Source organism: Oculina patagonica, chromosome 1, assembly GCF_052425735.1.
Source record: "Oculina patagonica isolate OP01 chromosome 1, crgOcupat, whole genome shotgun sequence".
NCBI lineage: Eukaryota > Metazoa > Cnidaria > Anthozoa > Scleractinia > Oculinidae > Oculina > Oculina patagonica.
The window spans coordinates 36,963,739-36,981,247 of NC_135758.1; the positions used below are offsets into that span (position 1 = coordinate 36,963,739).

General features: G+C 38.9%; 3 protein-coding genes across 3 annotated transcripts in view; all 3 read right to left on the reverse strand.

Moving 5' to 3' along the window:
* LOC144628029 (MFS-type transporter SLC18B1-like) overlaps positions 1-14,247 on the reverse strand; it is a 39,050-nt gene extending 24,803 nt beyond the window's left edge. Inside the window, exon 1 of the mRNA XM_078486089.1 lies at positions 14,176-14,247. The gene's annotated coding sequence lies outside the window, so the exon portion shown is untranslated. The remainder of the gene's footprint in view (positions 1-14,175) is intronic.
* Positions 1-17,509, reverse strand: part of LOC144646870 (uncharacterized) — a 107,555-nt gene that overhangs the window by 24,803 nt on the left and 65,243 nt on the right. The gene's annotated exons all lie outside the window — the stretch shown is intronic.
* LOC144628059 (MFS-type transporter SLC18B1-like) overlaps positions 1-17,509 on the reverse strand; it is a 40,746-nt gene that overhangs the window by 5,810 nt on the left and 17,427 nt on the right. The window contains exons 2-12 of the mRNA XM_078486116.1: positions 12,746-13,033; positions 7,182-7,277; positions 6,551-6,624; positions 5,773-5,920; positions 5,357-5,425; positions 5,085-5,262; positions 3,920-3,990; positions 2,434-2,535; positions 2,203-2,303; positions 248-340; positions 10-84 (exon numbers count right to left, since the gene is read on the reverse strand). Coding sequence (XP_078342242.1) covers positions 10-84; positions 248-340; positions 2,203-2,303; positions 2,434-2,535; positions 3,920-3,990; positions 5,085-5,262; positions 5,357-5,425; positions 5,773-5,920; positions 6,551-6,624; positions 7,182-7,277; positions 12,746-12,994 — 1,256 coding nt within the window. The 5' untranslated portion in view covers positions 12,995-13,033. The remainder of the gene's footprint in view (positions 1-9; positions 85-247; positions 341-2,202; positions 2,304-2,433; positions 2,536-3,919; positions 3,991-5,084; positions 5,263-5,356; positions 5,426-5,772; positions 5,921-6,550; positions 6,625-7,181; positions 7,278-12,745; positions 13,034-17,509) is intronic.

The window sequence follows — 17,509 nt, forward strand, 5'->3', positions numbered from 1 at the left end:
ACTACATACCCCAAGTTAAGCATGCCGGTGAAGATGCTTGTAATAAGTCCACGCGTAGCAGAATTGTCAGGCATTCCGTTATCCCTATAAAAAGAGCGCAAAAGATTGAATGAATATTTTTATGTGCACCAATTCATTTATCAAATCAGTACTGTGAAGGACCTTATTAAGTCACTAAAGCTAAATGCTGATGCAAACAATCCGATTAAAAAAAAAAAACGAAAGAAATACATTTGGTGCTACTCACCTCATAATTTTCACTAAATCGGGCATCAATTGCGCAAAGTAAATTCCACAAGTAAAACCTAAGATAACCATTGACAGGCACACAAGCCAAACTCTGTTGGAAGCAAAAATAACAACTGAGACAGACGACGCAGAACAAAGTGCCACGTCTCGCGTCGTTTACACATTACAAATTAAAGAGTTGATCATAACTATAACAAAATTCTCGAATCTGATTGGGTTTTTGTACGCGCTATTTTTTTCAAATTGGAGTGCGCGCAGCTTAAGTGTCCGATAACAACCTTGAAAGGTGTGCTATTACAAGGTGTCCATTAACAAAATTCGCGTGCTGCGCATGCGCACGCTCTTTATTTAGTACCTTATTGTAATAAATAATAAAAATAAATAATAAAATGTTGTGGCTAAATTATCCTTGATATTTTTTTAAACCTTCAGTTTCAAAATGGCTTTTTTGTCAAAGCGATGATAAATCCTCAACAGGATTCGCTTTGTCTAAATCTTTCTTCGTATTTTGTTATTTTTATCATTGTATGGCCCTGATGAAGGTTGGTTTTGTTCAACCGAAATATTGGGCCAAAATAAATTAATAACATTAGTCCCTAGCTGTTTGATCAGGGTCTCAAAGGGGGGGGGGGGGGGTCCTGGAGCCCCGGAGCCCTGAAATTTGTGCTTTGGAGCCCGGAGCCCGATCATTTTACTGACTGGAGCCCTAATCTCTTTTTGGCTGTGGAGCACGGAGCCCAAAGAAATTTTTCGCGGAGCCCAAAGCCCAGCGTTTTGAAATTTGATCATTTGCGATCCCAAATTGCATTTTTTCTTGTTTTATGACTGCATTTTGTTTAACTTTGTTATTATTGACCTTAGTGATATTCAAGTTAAATATTCAATCCACTTTTAAAATATAGCTGGAGACATGATTACCGTCTTCTTGGGTTTAAAAAACTGGTCGGAATTGCGGATGTTTTATTTGCGGACTTGATTTAGTGTTGCAAAATAATTTTTATATTTAAAGATTGAAGACCATGGTGGAGCCCGGAGCACGAATGCAGATGATATGGAGCCCTGAAGCCCTGAAATTTTTGTCTTAGAGCCCTGGAGCCCTGCATTTTTTAGCCCAGAGCCCTGGAGCCCTAAACCGCTTTGAGACCCTGTTTGATCAGCCCTGCATTTAAGGTTTGTTTATTAAGTCTACTGCTGATCCTGATCTACACCAAGATCCGGCTACAATTTGCTCTTGTTTGTCAGAGTGGTCCTTGCATAGTTACAGAAGTCACTAACAGAACTTCGTGTCGTCCAATTCTGTCTGTAATCATACGAGTGATTAACAAAATCGGACGACCGCGTGGCGGGAGCCCGATTTGTTTAATCATGAATTGGACTCCACTCAGTCCTATTACCATTATACATCGTTAATTATAACCCACCCATTAATTTTTTTTTGCGCGCTCATTGGACAAAACGCATCACGTGGTACAAAATCGGAAGACGGGTGTCAGCGAATAAACCCCGTTCGATTTGATATCCGGCCCATCGCCCGATTTTGTAGGCAAGCTCAAAACAAACGAATGAAGTCACCTTATTCAATCCTAACTTTTAATGAAATCACAGAGTTAAAAAAATCACGTAAACCAATCAACTTACATTTGTTTCAACCACAATTATGCCGGGTTTATTACGTAGGTTTTCTCCTATAAATTTACTGGCGGTAAAGCGCGTTGTAGAAATTATCGGAGGGATATAAAATAAATAAACCCTTTCTGGCTTGCTGGTATATTGGAGGATAATGCCCTCGGCTGAAAGATTGTCCTCAAAATTTCACATTTGCCCTCGAACCTTGGCTTCTCGACCATCTGATCATTTTTTCGACAATCTTTCAGCATCGGGCATTATCCTCCAATATACCAGCCGCCTGAATTAGTTTATTTACTAAATATCGATTATCATAAAAAAACATACTTGGTGGGCAGGAAAAAGGTGAGAAACGGAGCAGGTCCCAACAGTAAACTTCCAAACCCATAGCCTATGTACCCTGCCACAGTCAGCCATCGGTGACATTGCTGCAAAAAAGTGACAAAGAAGAAAGATGGTCGCCATTGATCATTGATGTCATTTCATCGTCACGGGATACGAATATGGCTATCAAAAATCCCACAACCACAATGCATGGTGTGTGTTATAAATACTCACCGTTTTGTCTCCTATCCAGCCTGCCAGTGGTGTTGTAAGGGCATATATTGCAGCATTTACAAGAAATACCAGGCCGATCTGAGCAGCATTCAGGTTCATCATCTAGCAGGACAAATTAAAAGAAACAGGTATAAATGGTATACTTAGCCTGTATATTCAGGACGTGTGAATAACAACTCCCGTTTTTTCAGAAGAGAATGGTACTTTTGTAGAAGAACGTTAAGTTATTAGATACTGTAGTTTCGTATTTATTATTGTATTTTTGCAATTCAAGTCGACCTTCGACCTTAGACTGTAAGGGGTCGCCCACTACCTTTCGGAACGAGTTAATTTATTGGTTCTTAAAACAATAGATAACAGGTGACAACAATGCCTCTATCCCTGAATAACAATAGAGGTAGTGTTTACAGAGGGCGAATGAAAATAGAGGTTCCAGAGAGGTAGTGTCTTACTGACTGTAAGACGAGTGTTTGGTATATTAAAATATGAGCGAAGACTGTTGAGAGAATCCCTCGAAGACAAGCACGAAGCCAACTGCAACAAAGTCAACAAGTAATATTGAAAAGAACTTTAGAAAGTCTAAACATCGGGAGTAAAAGTTTGGTAAGTATTCTGGACATGTGCTCTCGTCTGCAAATATCCGTGTTCTCATTCCGTTTTCAGAAGTCTAAACAAGAGCAAATGTCACGCTCTGTCACATGTGAAAAAAGAACAATTCTGAGTCCCGCACATAAGTCGAGTCGTTGCCTGTTCAGTTTGCTGGCGGTTGCGTACTCTAACCACCGTTGACAGACCAGTTCGAAAGTTTTTCTTTCGATTAATAACAAACCAAGACATTTTGAAGGTCTTTAAGCATAATGCAGGAATGTCCCATAATGATATATACACTAACAACAAGTTAACAACTAAATAACTAGAAATATCCCTTAGTTACTAAATTTGAAAAGGTATATCAGACTTTGAAGTAAAAATTAATATCATCCACTGTCCCCCAGACAAAATTTTAAAATAATCTACACTTGGGAAATATGATAGTCTTTTTAAGTTATCACTTGTGTGGCGAAAGTAATTCGCTAGCCTGCGAAAACAGCCGCCTCTCACGCTCCGATCGGCTTGTTGCGTTCTCTCCCCGAACGCAACAAGCGGATGGGAGCGTGAGAGGCGGCTGTTTTCGCAGGCTAGTAATTCGCGTTTGCTATGGTTTTTGTTGCAACTCTTAGTGATTGGTTTAAAATACTCGTGCCACTTTTTTCGCCCAATCTGAATTAAAACCAAAACCAAACATGACGCACTCACACACGTTTTCCCGCGCTTCTTAATTACCGGCTACACGTATTTGCTTTGAGTCTTGATTGGTTCACTGGATTGCCTGTGCGGTTTGTGATTGGCAAGAGTGAATTACTTTAAGGCACTCAATCCAAAATCGCTCTAACACGAGTAGAGAGAGACTCGTTTGGTTTCGGTGTTTAACTAAAATATCACTTACGTGTTCCAAATACGGTCCCAGAATGGGTTTAGGGTAGCCTATTGATGCCCCAACAGTAGTGAAACAAACAACTGTAATAGAAAAAGTTAACGGTCAAACCCGATGGATATATTCTTTTGCGCAACTTTTAATGTTGCACCGCTCGCTTGCTGAGAGCGTCTTGCAAATTTGCCGGATCTAGTTCCGGCTTGCGGTTTGGCAAGTTCAGTTTCAGGTTCAAGTTTTTTTCTATAAGATCTAATATCAGTCCTTTTTTCCTAGCCTGTTCGAGGTGTTCGTTTAATTGAACGCCAGAAACGGGCTTCTTCTTGCCTTTTTTTTATAATCGACTTTAGCCTTTGTTAATCTTATTCATCATTGAAAATGGAAGAGTAACCAGGATTCATAATTAAGTAAAATGTTTTTGAAACGTTCTCAGGTTAAAAATTTGTTAAAATATAAGCTTTCGGCTGCCAAACTGCAGCCTTTAACGAATGATAAAAATGACGCGAATGAATAAATATGTAGGGTAAAAATGTGTGAAAAAAAAATACAGAATAAAAATGCGTAAAAAGGTGACAACAAAAATAGTGAGAATTTGATAATAAAAGAGAACTATTTTAAAAGAATAGAATACTGTGGAGGTAATGACCTAGCATTGTTGTCCGCTTTAGTTGTCATGGCAGTGTGCCATGACTCAAAGAGTTTTTCGCACGCGATAGTTCCCTTTGTCGATGACTCTTGCATTTTTGAAATCAATTTGATGGTCATTCATCCATGCATGGTTTGCAATGTTCGATCCTTTGTTACAATGTTTAACGTTTCTGATGTAACTCCAATTACAGAAACCGGCAGATGTCTACAGACGCGAAGAAAAGAACACATCAGAAACGTTAAACATTGTAACAAAGGTGGCCTAATGATTAGTGCGCCGGAGTACTGATCGTGCGGTACGGGTTGTGTTCTTGTGCCAGACACTTTACTATCATAGTGCCTATCTCCACCCAGGCGTATAAATGGAAACCGGCAACATAATGTTGGGAGGGGGGGGGGGGGGGTATTTGCGATGGACTAGCATCCCATTCAGGGGGGAGTAAAAATATTCCTAGCCGCTTAATGCTGCAGAAACGGGGATAAGCTCCGGCAAGTATGGGCCACTTGGCTCGAGGCTTCCCTTTATACTCACCAATCATCAGCACAGAGGGAATTTTTAAGGCTTTAGCTATTGGAAATGAAAACCTTTCTTGATCAGGAGTTTTTCTTGAGTGAACTCCACCATCACGTGAGAGCACACAAAATAAAACTGGGATAACAGCGATCATGGAGCAACCAATGACAACGAACGGAAGTTGAAATCCACCAACCTGAAATGACATGAACAGTGAAGCTACTGAATGACACAAGACAATCGTTTAATTTAGCACCACTTTTGATATTCAATCCTATTTTGTTACTTACTGTGTAGAGAACCCCTCCAAGGACAGGTCCCAGAGAAAATCCTACTCCAACAAATGTCTCTATGAGGCCCTAAAACAACAAATTAAAATAAAAGTTGTAGTGAATTCAATTTGCACAGTGTGTAAATAAGCGACAAATATAACAAACGTTTTATTGTAAAAATGTACATCTTAGTTTAGGGGAAGATATCAATAAATTATTTAACATGTACAACTCATTCACGGTCATTCACGCGAACTTGCTTCCACGGTCTTTTGTCATCCTGGCAAGATGAACAGAGCCCGGAAGCAAGCTTATGTAGTAAGACTCGACCTGCTTTTTATATACACTCATGGATATCTTGTGACATCTGTTATTTGTATGTGTGCTTGTTTTTCAGTTTGCGGTTTGCATTCTGAACATTATAACGAACATACCAAAGTCATTCCTAATCTGTCTGGAAACTCTTCTATAACAATTGACATGACGGCAGTTTCAGCGGCAGCTCCTCCGAATGCGGAGAGTGCCCTCAACAGAAAGCTTAACACGACAAACTCAGTTGTACTGGAAATCCAAGCGCAAAAGCTGGAAGAGTAAAAAAGGAAAGTGTAAATCACTTGCAATTATAATAACACTGTAATTAACCACTCCACCCCAATAAGAATAACTAAGTGTTGCAGATAGGCAGGCAGGTAGGAAGGAAGGAAGGAATGAAGCAAGGAAGCAAGGTAGGAAGGCGGGTAGGAAGGAAGGAAGGAAGGAAGGTGGAAAGGAAGTAAAGAATTGAAGGAAGGAGTAAATAAAGGAAGAAATGAAGGAAGGAAAGAAGAAGGAGAGAAGGAGGGAAGAGTTAAGGAGTGAGCAGCTGCTCGACATGTTATCCATCATATTTTATATATATACATAAAAAAAATCAAATATTACTGAATTCAAAGACAGTAATAGACTGTGAACAACCCTGTATTTTCTAGTCTTTTCTTCGGTCATTGAGCGCGGGAAGAGAATCGTGCTACAAGAACTGAAAGCCAGTGCAAAACGGAGAAGCGAGGGGGTGTGGGACGGGGAGCTTCGCGCTTGCGTCGCTCTCTGTTTCTGTCGCGTTACATACATACAGAAGCCATCTAGATTATGAACTTCTAAATTCTTTTGCGTTCAAAAAAGAAAGGTACTTAACAGTCTTAGACAAAGGTTTATCAGGGCAATATCCTTTCTTACATAAACGCGATCAAAGCTGTTCCGTCAGAAAACATGCCAAACAAGAGAACTCTGTTAGGGCCATACTTTGCTATCTGCCAAATAAGCACAAATTAATTACTTTAGAAATGGATGAACTAGTTTAACCTCTACAGGGGACATTATGACACTAAGGACTAATGAAAAATAAAATTATAACTCTAAATTCATAAAGTATTTCAAGACAGCATGATTCTTTGGGTAATCTTTTAATAATGATTAAAGGGACTGTGTTACGGCTAAGTCAGTTAATTTTATGTAATTAAATTTTGTCAAATATTCGCTATCATAATGAAATTAAATCTTTGCAAAGAAATTAATTCTATGATTCTTAATGACAAAACCATAGCTTCATTGCAGTCAAATGTGTCTCCCAGGCGTTATAATTTAAAGTTCAAGCAGACAAGATTATATTAACTTTGAAAACTGTTCCGCCGGACCATATTTCAAAAACCCATATCAAAATCCGTTTCAATCTTCGACACTTTTTGCCATTCGTACCTTCGTCTGCATTCGTTGTGTTTTTTAGATATCCCTTCACTGTTTTAACAGATTACTTATATGCCTAAGTGTGGCTTAAATCCGTGACAAATGCGTAACTAATACTGCTTACCAGAAGTCCACAGACAGGAGCAAAGATAAAGACCATAAACGGATAAGTTCCAAAGATAATACCCACAACGGCGGTGGAAATTCCTCTGACTTCTGCCTGTTGGAGGAAATTAAAGGGATACTGTCACTAGTTTCACTTCAAAAAGTAAAGAGCCTAAAGACATGTAGAAACTTCGAATAGTGGTCCAATTTTGTTAAAAATCACCATGCAAGTGTACTGAAGCGATAAACAACTGATATTATTGTGATGCCATCAGGAACTTTAGATCTCAACTTTGAAAAGACAGGCTGATTTTTTCAAGTTTTGTCCTTGTGGACTAGAAAAACACCTAAAAAGTGTTACGACTCCCTTCTTCCTTCAACAACAATTTTCTTTATATCTCCATTTTGATAAACTACAGGTGTATTTCATGCATGAGAAGACCTATTCGCCAATTTTAGTACTTTTTACCGAAAAACATTGAAATTTCCGTGACAGTCCCTTTAAAGTAAGCAGACAAAACAGTATCTTCACAATAAGCGCCTCATCCCAGTCAGGTAGGCCTTTCTCGATTATGCTAGTAAAACTGGCATTTAATGCTACTAGAAATTCTCGCAAAAAGCCAAAAAAATGCTAAAATAATGCCTGATTTCCTTAAAAAATGCCACTTGAATTCCAAAAAATGCTTTGTTTTATTTAAAAAAAAACGTACAAACTCTCACATTATATGCTCATATCAACAACAGGTGATACTTAATAATTGTTTGTTTATAAAAAAAAATAAAAAAATATTTTTTAAAAAAAAATAAAATAAAAAAAAACACAAGTAACACAACACAAGTACACAAGTAACACAACGCACAAACAGTCGAAACAGACAGAAAACAATCAAATTATGTAATCAAAATTGTGAAACTTTAGGATTATTTATCCTTCTGATTTCTGAGTGCTGAAAATCTGGATCACAGTCTTGAAAAGTGACAGAAAATGCTAGCAATTCTTTTTTGAAGAAAAAACGAAAAAAAATGCTCGTTTTCCCAAAAAATGCCGAAAATGCTAGCATAATCGAGAAAGGCCTACAGTCAGGTGCACGTCTGTAAGTGTATATGTTTGCTTGAAGAAAAGCTGGTTTATTAAAAATATACGACCTGATAAGTTTACCCCTTCTTTTTTTTACAGCTTTATGGGAGATAAGGAGTTAAGGGTGGTGGTTAAGAGTGGAGGTTAATTATATCCTTGGGGCTAAAGGGGCATGAAAAACCCGTTTCTGATGAGAAATGACATTAAGACCCTGATGAGAGATATGTAAGAAAGATATTGGTTAATTATCTGCACTCTATCTGCAAATTCATTCGTTGCATATTTCTATTTATCAAGTCTAATGTTTTTTGAAGACCTTAGCTAAAATGGAAAACTAGGATTTTGAAGGGTTTATATCCGGAATATTTTTTTGTTAAAAGACAGACGGATCTATAACCAGGGGATTATTTTTTGGGTTGGGGAGATGATTGGGCGTTAATCAATACTTTCAACTTGTCTCGCGCCATTGTTGCATTGCAAGTTGTAAAGTGTTGTTGCGTGTATTTAAACCCGTGTTGCTAGTTGCGGCAACATGTTGCACAAAGCTGAATTCAAGTCTACTTCGCGCAACATGTTGCTGCAACTTGCAACACAGGTGGTAAATAAATACACTGTCACAGAACGTTTGTCGGTAAAAAAGGTAGATTTTAAAACAACACAATTTTCTGTTATCGTTAAACTAGTTTATAGGTGTTTTACACCTGCTCTTAGAACAAAGCCTTCGAATAAGAAGTGATCAGCTCCAGGTTTTAAGGTGGTGAAAAGTAATGTCCTCAGGATTTTCTATTCTTGGTTTTCATGTTACGTCATAAAATTCTGAAATCAAAATTCACTAGGCCTACTAAATTTTCGTTGTCATAAGACATAAGATAAACTAAAAATATATCTTTTTGCAAATTTCCAGATCGATAGTGTCATTCGTTTTTTAAACAGAGTATGTTGAATATTTGAGTTCTCCGTCGTATGTGACATCAAGCTGAGTGCCGTGACGAAGCTGTTTTGTTTGAAAAAAGGCCTTTCCTTTCCATTTTCAGCAGATTGAACATTTCAGATATAATAGGTGGTGTTTATGTGAAACTGTACTAGCTGTTGTAAACAGAATTGAGTTCCAGATGGTTTCTCTGACATCACGGCGGCCATATTTGTGTCCCTCGGAAGGACACAGTTATGGCATCTCCATACTAAGCTTTATAAATTTGCGTGGAAAGGTTCGGCAAATAACGCGCAAATGGTACACCGCACAGACCTGAAAATTGGAGAAATTGTTTATCTATTTATCGTCTATAATATTTGAAATTCATAGCTTCTGTAGTTGAATGGTTTCGAATTTAATTTTTTGATTGCGTGACAGTGAAAACCAACAATATTTGTATAGCTTACGTAAGTCAAACTGAGTTGTTGAAACGCTATTGTGTACAACTCATTTATGACAATTGTCCTTTTCGTAATAACTTTAAGTTCTGCCTATAAGCGAGTGAGTCAAGATCTCCATTAAACGCCATGTTCCTTGATGATGTTTTGGTCCACTTGATATAAAAGATCCCGGAAGTCCGCAGGGCATTTCCCGTTCAGCCATAGAGCTAAATCCCCGAAAAAGCCCCTGCTACAACACGCAACAGCAAGTAACAATGCAAATTGCAATGCAACAATGTTGCGAGACAAGTTAGCTCAAGTACGTTGTAAGAAAATGTAGCCCGTTTTACTGGGCCTTTTTACCGGTAATGGCCAATCACTAAATTTAAGCTATGTTTTTTAATTTAATTTAAGGTGTTGTTTAATAAATGTGACCCTCCACGGGAAAACAGGGACAAAGGTGATAGCACGCTCACAACACGCTTCCACTCTAAAACAATAGATTTCGATTTTGTTCTGAAACTTGCCTCATTAGTAAAGCCTTTGTTTTACAGGACACACTAAACACAATAAAGCGCGCGTAGCCGAACAAAAAAGCGTGTCAAGCACACTAGGTGTGCTCGCTCGCACGCCTAGTGTGTTGTGCTCGCACGCCTAGTGTGTTCAGCACAACACACTAGGCGTGCGAGCGAGCACTAAAAGCGTGTCCAGTCTACTTTATAAAGAAAGATCGTGTTGTTCTTAACCTACCATTCCTTCACGAAAACGAAAATACGAGGAAACAACTTGTGTTGAAAGGGGTTATTGTTACGAATTTCAATTCTCGAGAAAACATCCAAGAAAACTTTGCACCGTGTATAGTTCACCTGCACCTGCGTTTACGTGCGTGAAAAATTTAAGAGACAAGGTATGAACGACTTGAATACATGTTTACGCAACTCGTTCATACATTGTCTCTAAATTTTTCATGTACGTCAACACATGTAAAAAATTTCTCATCAGTGGAAATCCAGCTAAAGTTGAAAACCAGTCGTTTTGCCAAAGAGTCGTTTCGCTTTGACCAGTTCGCTAACGTCATTAAGTTTAATGTCAACTGCAGTATTTTGTGTTGACGTCTAACAAGCTTTTAAAATTCACACTTGTGTTCCAATAACGGGGAGTGAAAACCCTGAATACTGTTCGGTATTGAAGCCTGAGCAAATTAAGAGAGATTACTAACACTATGAAATTAAAACCCATGAAAATCCACTGAAATTTTTCATGGAAAATTCATAGCTTCTTTATGGATTATAAGAAGTTGAAACTTAATGGGCATTTGTAAATGAGTGTTTCTTTGTTTGTCCCAGACAAAGTTTAAGTAAGTTAAAGGAATATTTTTTACGCTCATTTTCATAGTTGATTTGATCATAACACTGACGGTTAGTTTGTTTCGGAAACGGCCGGGAAACGGTAGATAATAGCTTTAATTTTTGCGTTTTTTCCTCGTGTGCGTAAGTTTCACAATTCATGTTTGCCGAACATAATCTGTACTGAATGACTGTTGTTTCAGTCATAACCCTAGCGTGTTTTTGAGTGTTCAAGCGTGTTAAATCGCACGCTAAGCGTGACTTCGAGTCGCACGCTAAGCGTGACTTTGAGTCGCATGCTAAGCGTGTCTTCGAGTCGCACGCTAAGCGTGACTTCAAGCACACTTATCAAAACAAAAGGTTTAGCGTGCGAAACAAGGCTTGCGTGTCCTGCATTGTTGTAGTGATTAAATATGTGCATTTATTTTTTTCTCAAGCATCTCAGCGGTCCGGAATCCTGAATCCTTTAATCTGATTGGCTAATTGCGCGCGCTCCAGCGGTCCGGTTTTTCTCATCCGGACCCCGCATACGGACCGCTCACGGCGCGAAATCATTTTGCACCTTTGAGTCTAACGAACACATCAAAGTTTTGCTCTCCAAAGACAAAAATAGCCTCACCATCCATTGTTAATGCTAAAGGACAAAAAAGCAGTGGAATTAAAGGCCTCAAAGTTCTTCAAAAGGCGAGGTATTTATTTATTTCTCAACAAAATCGAGTTGTAGTTTACCGTTCGCAGTTTGCCGTTGTTTGTTCATCTCGCAATGATTTTCACGCCATTGCGGTAAAATTCATTCGGTTTTTTAGACTCTATCTATGTGCTAAACTGCATTGTTTATCTGTCACTTTTTGCTTAAACAGAACACTATTTACCATCATTCAAGGAAATGAGATTCTTTGATTAAAAACGGACAAATTAATTATCATAATATTGTGCCGTACGTAGACGCTACGCATTTCATTCAGTTTGGCACTGTTTATCAGAATAACAATCAACGCAGAGATTATTAATTTGTTAAATACAAGTGTATTAATAGCTTGTTAAACTGCTTTTCGGTCAAAGAGTATTTTTGAATCAGAAAAACAGGCTTAGCAAAGTTGCAAAGCTTCTATCAAGACTTTTCAAAACATTTAAGCTTATAGGGAATTGTTCGGGAAGCCGAAATCGATTTAAAAGTGTTAGGTTTTGTGGCATATTTGTGCTATATTTTAGTATGACTTCATTTACTTTTCTTGATTTTCTGCAGTGTAAATTAAGCTGAACATTTCTTGAGTACGGTTCAGTTTAAGCGAAGCTATTTTATTCGGAATTAATGTTTGTCTTGCTTAATTGTGGACTCTTGCTTGTCGATCAAGTCGGACTCGACATTGAAATCAAATCCGCGCGTATACAAACAAAGATTTTGTGACAGATTTTTTCACGGTTTCTTAAATCCAAACAAACTAGTAGGAAAAAAATAAAAACGTTATTTACCGGCCTAGGTCGGTCCGTATTGGGAAAAACTGTACCCTCGGTCTTGAGCACGGCCCTCGGCCTGCGGCCTCGGGCCGTACTCAAGACCTCGGGTACAGTTTTTTCCAATACGGACCTCCCGGCCGGCAAATAACATATATTTCTGTGTCACAAGACACGCTAAGCGTGCTGTGTTAGCGTGTTGTGAGCGTGCTATCACCTTTGTCACTGTTTTCCCGTGGTGGGTCACAAATGTTTTTGCAAAGCCAAAAAATATACACATGTGGAAATACAAAAGAGATGTGTAATATTAAAATATTACACAGTGAATTGTTCACCAATAACTGAACGTACCTCATGTGGATAAAATGGTGCAATCATGGAAAGCGCTCCGAATGAAAAAACTGGGACAAGACACAGCGAAGCCAGTATTGCCACTTTGCGGAGGGACCATGAAAACTTTTGTGTTGTCGCTTCTTCTGCTGATAATGCTGAACCAAGTTCTTGATCGCTTATTTTAGTTTCGGCCTTTTTCATGTGTAGCCTATTGAAGCTGTCAGGTTCGATAGAGTCATTGCTTGGTATCAGGTCTTTTCGCTCCATATTCAATTCTAAGTTTCTCCAAATCTGTATTCTTCAGTCCTGAAATAATTAGTAGCATACTATGAAAACTAATATATTTTACTTAAATGTCTTATGTTTTGATACCTTTATCGCGCCGTTACTAATTTGCATGTAAAGTTACGATAGATACTTTATTTAACTTTTATTATTAATGAATATTTATGTGATTTTATTCTTCGTCTCCGGGTTCTTATCAGGGGAGACATTTTGTTTTACGGTTTTAATAAAATCGTTCTAGCATATTTCAATCTGTTAGTTTCCGTTAGTTGTAAGTCATGTTATCGAATAGCAACCGGGGTTCGATTGCTTTTATCCTCTGTCCAAAAATGGAAGTTTAAAAAAGGCTTTTATTATATTAACCGCGTATTTTTTTAATTATTCAAATGTATGAACCAGCTGAAAAACTTCATGTGCACTATTAGATTGCAAACGTAAATACTGTAATTCGGTAAATGACTGTTTACGCTGTGTGATGTTGATCCTAAGGCCTTATTTCTTGTAATGTTGATCCTAAGGCCTTATTTCTTCAATAGCAGTCGAGACTTTCCGCGCAACCTTATTTGTGAAAATCGCAGACTTTTTAAAAACAGGCCTGACATGCCTCCGTGATCTCCGAATAGTTTGCCATTCATTTAAAATCGATTACAAAGGCCCCCTTTTTATTCTTCGTTGACGGAGAAATAGCGTTCTTGACTAAATTCTCTTCTTTGTATACCAGTGTATACCGTTTTCGGTTCGGTTCCCTGGCTGTTGAACTGTTGAAACCGGCCTTGCCGCTTCTGCCTTTCAGTCACGCGTGGTAGGATTGCAAAGGTCATACATGGAAACGCGTTTTCACGGCAAAGGGAAAAATTTACTACATTTTTTTTTTCATTGTTTCATTTGAGAAAACATATAAACTCGGGCTTCGTACTGTATCACGGCTTTACAACACCTATTTCTCGATGTTGGCGCCTTTGCATTGACATATATTACATCGTAAATATAAATCTATGCTAATTATTAACATTAGATATACAAACAACGGTCATGGTTATGATTTCCTTTGTTTTAAGCATGAATAAAGAACATTTATATATGTTGTTGTTAAGGACCTTTTTAGCTGTTTTTTTTTCCTCTTACTTCCACAGATCTTTGCCTTGTTTTAAAAAAAATCTCACCTCATTTCCGGAGACCCATGGACGGTTTGTGGGACGGTTGGTCGGAGGGACACGAAGTCATTTGAGAAGCACAGTTGGCGCGAAAAAAGTGTGGCGTGACTACCGCTGGAAGTTATGCTCAGCGGACTGGTACCAAAACTATTTGAAATCCCGGTCTCTGATTGGGCACAGAATTTGCGACATTGATGGGTATCAAATGGTCTTTGCGAGCATTTGCGAGCATGCGAGCACAGCGTTTTTCTTTGCGAGCACGAGCATTGACAAAAATTTTCCTTGCGAGCAACGAGCACTTTTCAAAAACCTACCTTCACTAAAAACCGAGCATGCGAGCACTTGTAAAATTGTGCGAGCACGAGCAAACGAGCACCCACTAAAATTTTGCGAGCATTTGCGAGCATTGTGAGCACTGCGACATTTTGACAGGGTCTCAAAGGGGGGGTCCCTGGAGCCCTGGAGCCCTTAAAAATTTCTGCCTTGGAGCCCGGAGCCCGATCATTTTACTGACTGGAGCCCTGATCCTTTTTTGGCTGTGGAGTCCGGAGCCCAAAGAAATTTTCTGCGGAGCCCAAAGCCCAGCGTTTTGAAATTTGATCGTTCGCGATCCGAGATTGCATTTTTTCTTGTTTTATGACTGCATTTTGTTTGTTTGTAAATGAGTAGCCTACGAGCAGGCTCCCGTTGGGGCAAGCGCGAATATACCTTTGGGCACTCGCGACTGGCGAGCGAAGCGATACGGCGGGGAGGAGACTGGTGTCTTTCTTGCGTGTGCCCCAAGGTGAGCCTGCTCGATCGCAGGCTAGTAAATGAGCCATTCGTCCTGCGTATTCAGCAAGAAGATTCTCCCATTCGGAAACTGCGGTTCCTTCGTGTGTCTATGAATTGCGATCGTAGTACTAAATTTCATTACGCCAAAACTTGTAGGCACCTCCACGGACGTACCTCTTGGAAACCACGATTTTCAGATAGTTCTTGAATTCCGCGATTGATGTAGCCGTTCGCTCACGTTTTAACATTACACTCCAACGATGGCAGGCCTTGTCTGCCCCCAGTTCATATAGACAGACGGTTGCATCAAGCAGATCAGCTTCTTTTCATTCTTTTCATCTCGGATTTAAACGAAACAACAGCAAGGCGAACTACATCTTAGCTTTGACCATAGATCAATGCCACGTGAAAGATGTCAACTGAACATGAGACCTCGAGCATAGAAATCTGATCCGCTCCATGGTCTAAGTGATATTCAAGTACAGTTAATACTTAATTCACTTTTTAATAGTTGGAGACATGGTAACCGGCTTCTTGGGTTTAAAAAACTCATGAAAACTGGTTGGAAATGCGGACGTTGTAATTTGCGGACTCGATTTAGCGTTGCAAAATAATTTTTTATATCTTAAGATTGTAGACCATAGTCATGTATAGTGGAGCCCGGAGCCTGAAAGCAGACGATATGGAGCCCTGGAGCCCTGACATTTTCGTCTGCTTTTTTTAGCCCGGAGCCCTGGAGCCCTAAACCCCTTTGAGACCCTGTTTTGAGGAACCATTCATGACCCCTACATTGCATTGTTTCTGCCCAGTTGGCGAGCTTTAATCTGACCGCGCCACTTTCATGATTTACAAACACGGGTTGTTTTTGCCATTCAATGAAAACTTGCGTTGGGTGAACTTGGGTCTCTGTAAAAAGCTGACCGGATGGCGGCGGATGGCGGATGATAAAAGGCGGATGACAAAAAAATATAGAAAGAACTTTTTTAATAACTCAATAACTTCATCAAGTAAATATAACGGCACATTCAGTCCAGGAGATGTCTGACGAGACGAAAGAAATAGAGATAAAAAACCCTTGACTTTCCTTTATCAGACGGGGATTGATACTAAACTGAGGATATATAACATATACCATATTTTTGTTTCCTTTTTTTCCCACACAGGCCGCAGTATTGTTCGTGGATAGTTGCTCAACTTTATCACGTAAAACTGGACAGACAAACAAGAAACCGTAAATATATCCCACACAATGAAGGGTTTCTATATCTTCTTAATCCCTCGAGGTCGATCTCGAGCTGGGATTTTGGTTACCTTTGGAGAAAATCACGCCAATTTTCCCGTAAACCGAAAGCACTTCTCGGGACTTATTTTGTCGCTATAAAATTGCATCTCCGAAGAACTTTTCTGAAAACAAAGGGCGGCGAAGGACTTATATGAAATAGACTGAAATAGACTGCAATAAAGGATGTGTGAGAGAAAGACGTCTGGTAGAATTCGGTTGTTTAATTGAAAATTTTCAAAACAAACTCCGGCGCGCCAAGAAGAACTTTCACTTCGCGAAGAGAATTCAACGTAGCGCGGTTTAAACACATACTTGATGGCCGACTCTTTCCTTCTGAAATTGTTGACAGAAACTTCCAAAATTCATTCAGTGTATGTACAGCAAGTTCGCCAAAGTACTGAGTGATAATGGTAGTGAGGAATAGGCCATTTCCGAGTTACCCTTTGCCTCTATTTCAAAACGAGTCTACGTGCGAAACTATTCAAATGAAAATGAGTTTGATTTGCATGAAAATGGACCTGTAGATGAAACTCATTATCATATGAATGGTTTCGCACCTAGATTCGTTTTGAAATAGAGGCGAAGGGTAACTCGGAAATGGTCTATTCAACCAAAAGTAACTTTATTCAAACAAAATTCAAGGCATTAAAACAAGGTGGATGCTGTGTTGTACATAGCGCGAGCTTCGTAAATTACAAGCCGAAAATAAACAAATTTAAACAAACAGAAACGCTTTAAACATTTACATCAAGCTGCCTTTACATTAAGTAGCCCAGAGGTGAATCAGTGTTAAAAAATAAACATTGCTGTAACTGTACAAATCGCCAGAGATAAAAAAAATAGGTCACCAAGGGTGACATGAGTCTAATGCCGTATGGCATAGTGATACAGATTGCGCGGTTTTCGTAAGCCGGTTAAAATTGGTTAGAGGTTTGTGTTCGGGAGTTTAATTTAAAATGCTTATAGCAAGCTAGGGGCATCGTGGATGATTATGGATGAAAACGAAACAGTCATAAATGTTATATGCTTCACAAAATTTAAAGTATGAACAGGAGTTGATGTTACTTCTTCCGTATTGTCCGTAAAAGCAGAAACGATTAAACATTTGGACAAGATTGCGTGACGATTTACAAAAAGCATGTTCATTACAACAAGGGTTGAAGAACTTCACATCGTTTTCTTTCAGATTTTTCACCATTTTGATGATGACTCTTGAAACAGATTTTGCAATAAAAGCACTTGAAATAGTGACTGTTACTCCATTGTACTGTAAGCACTTAGTGACAG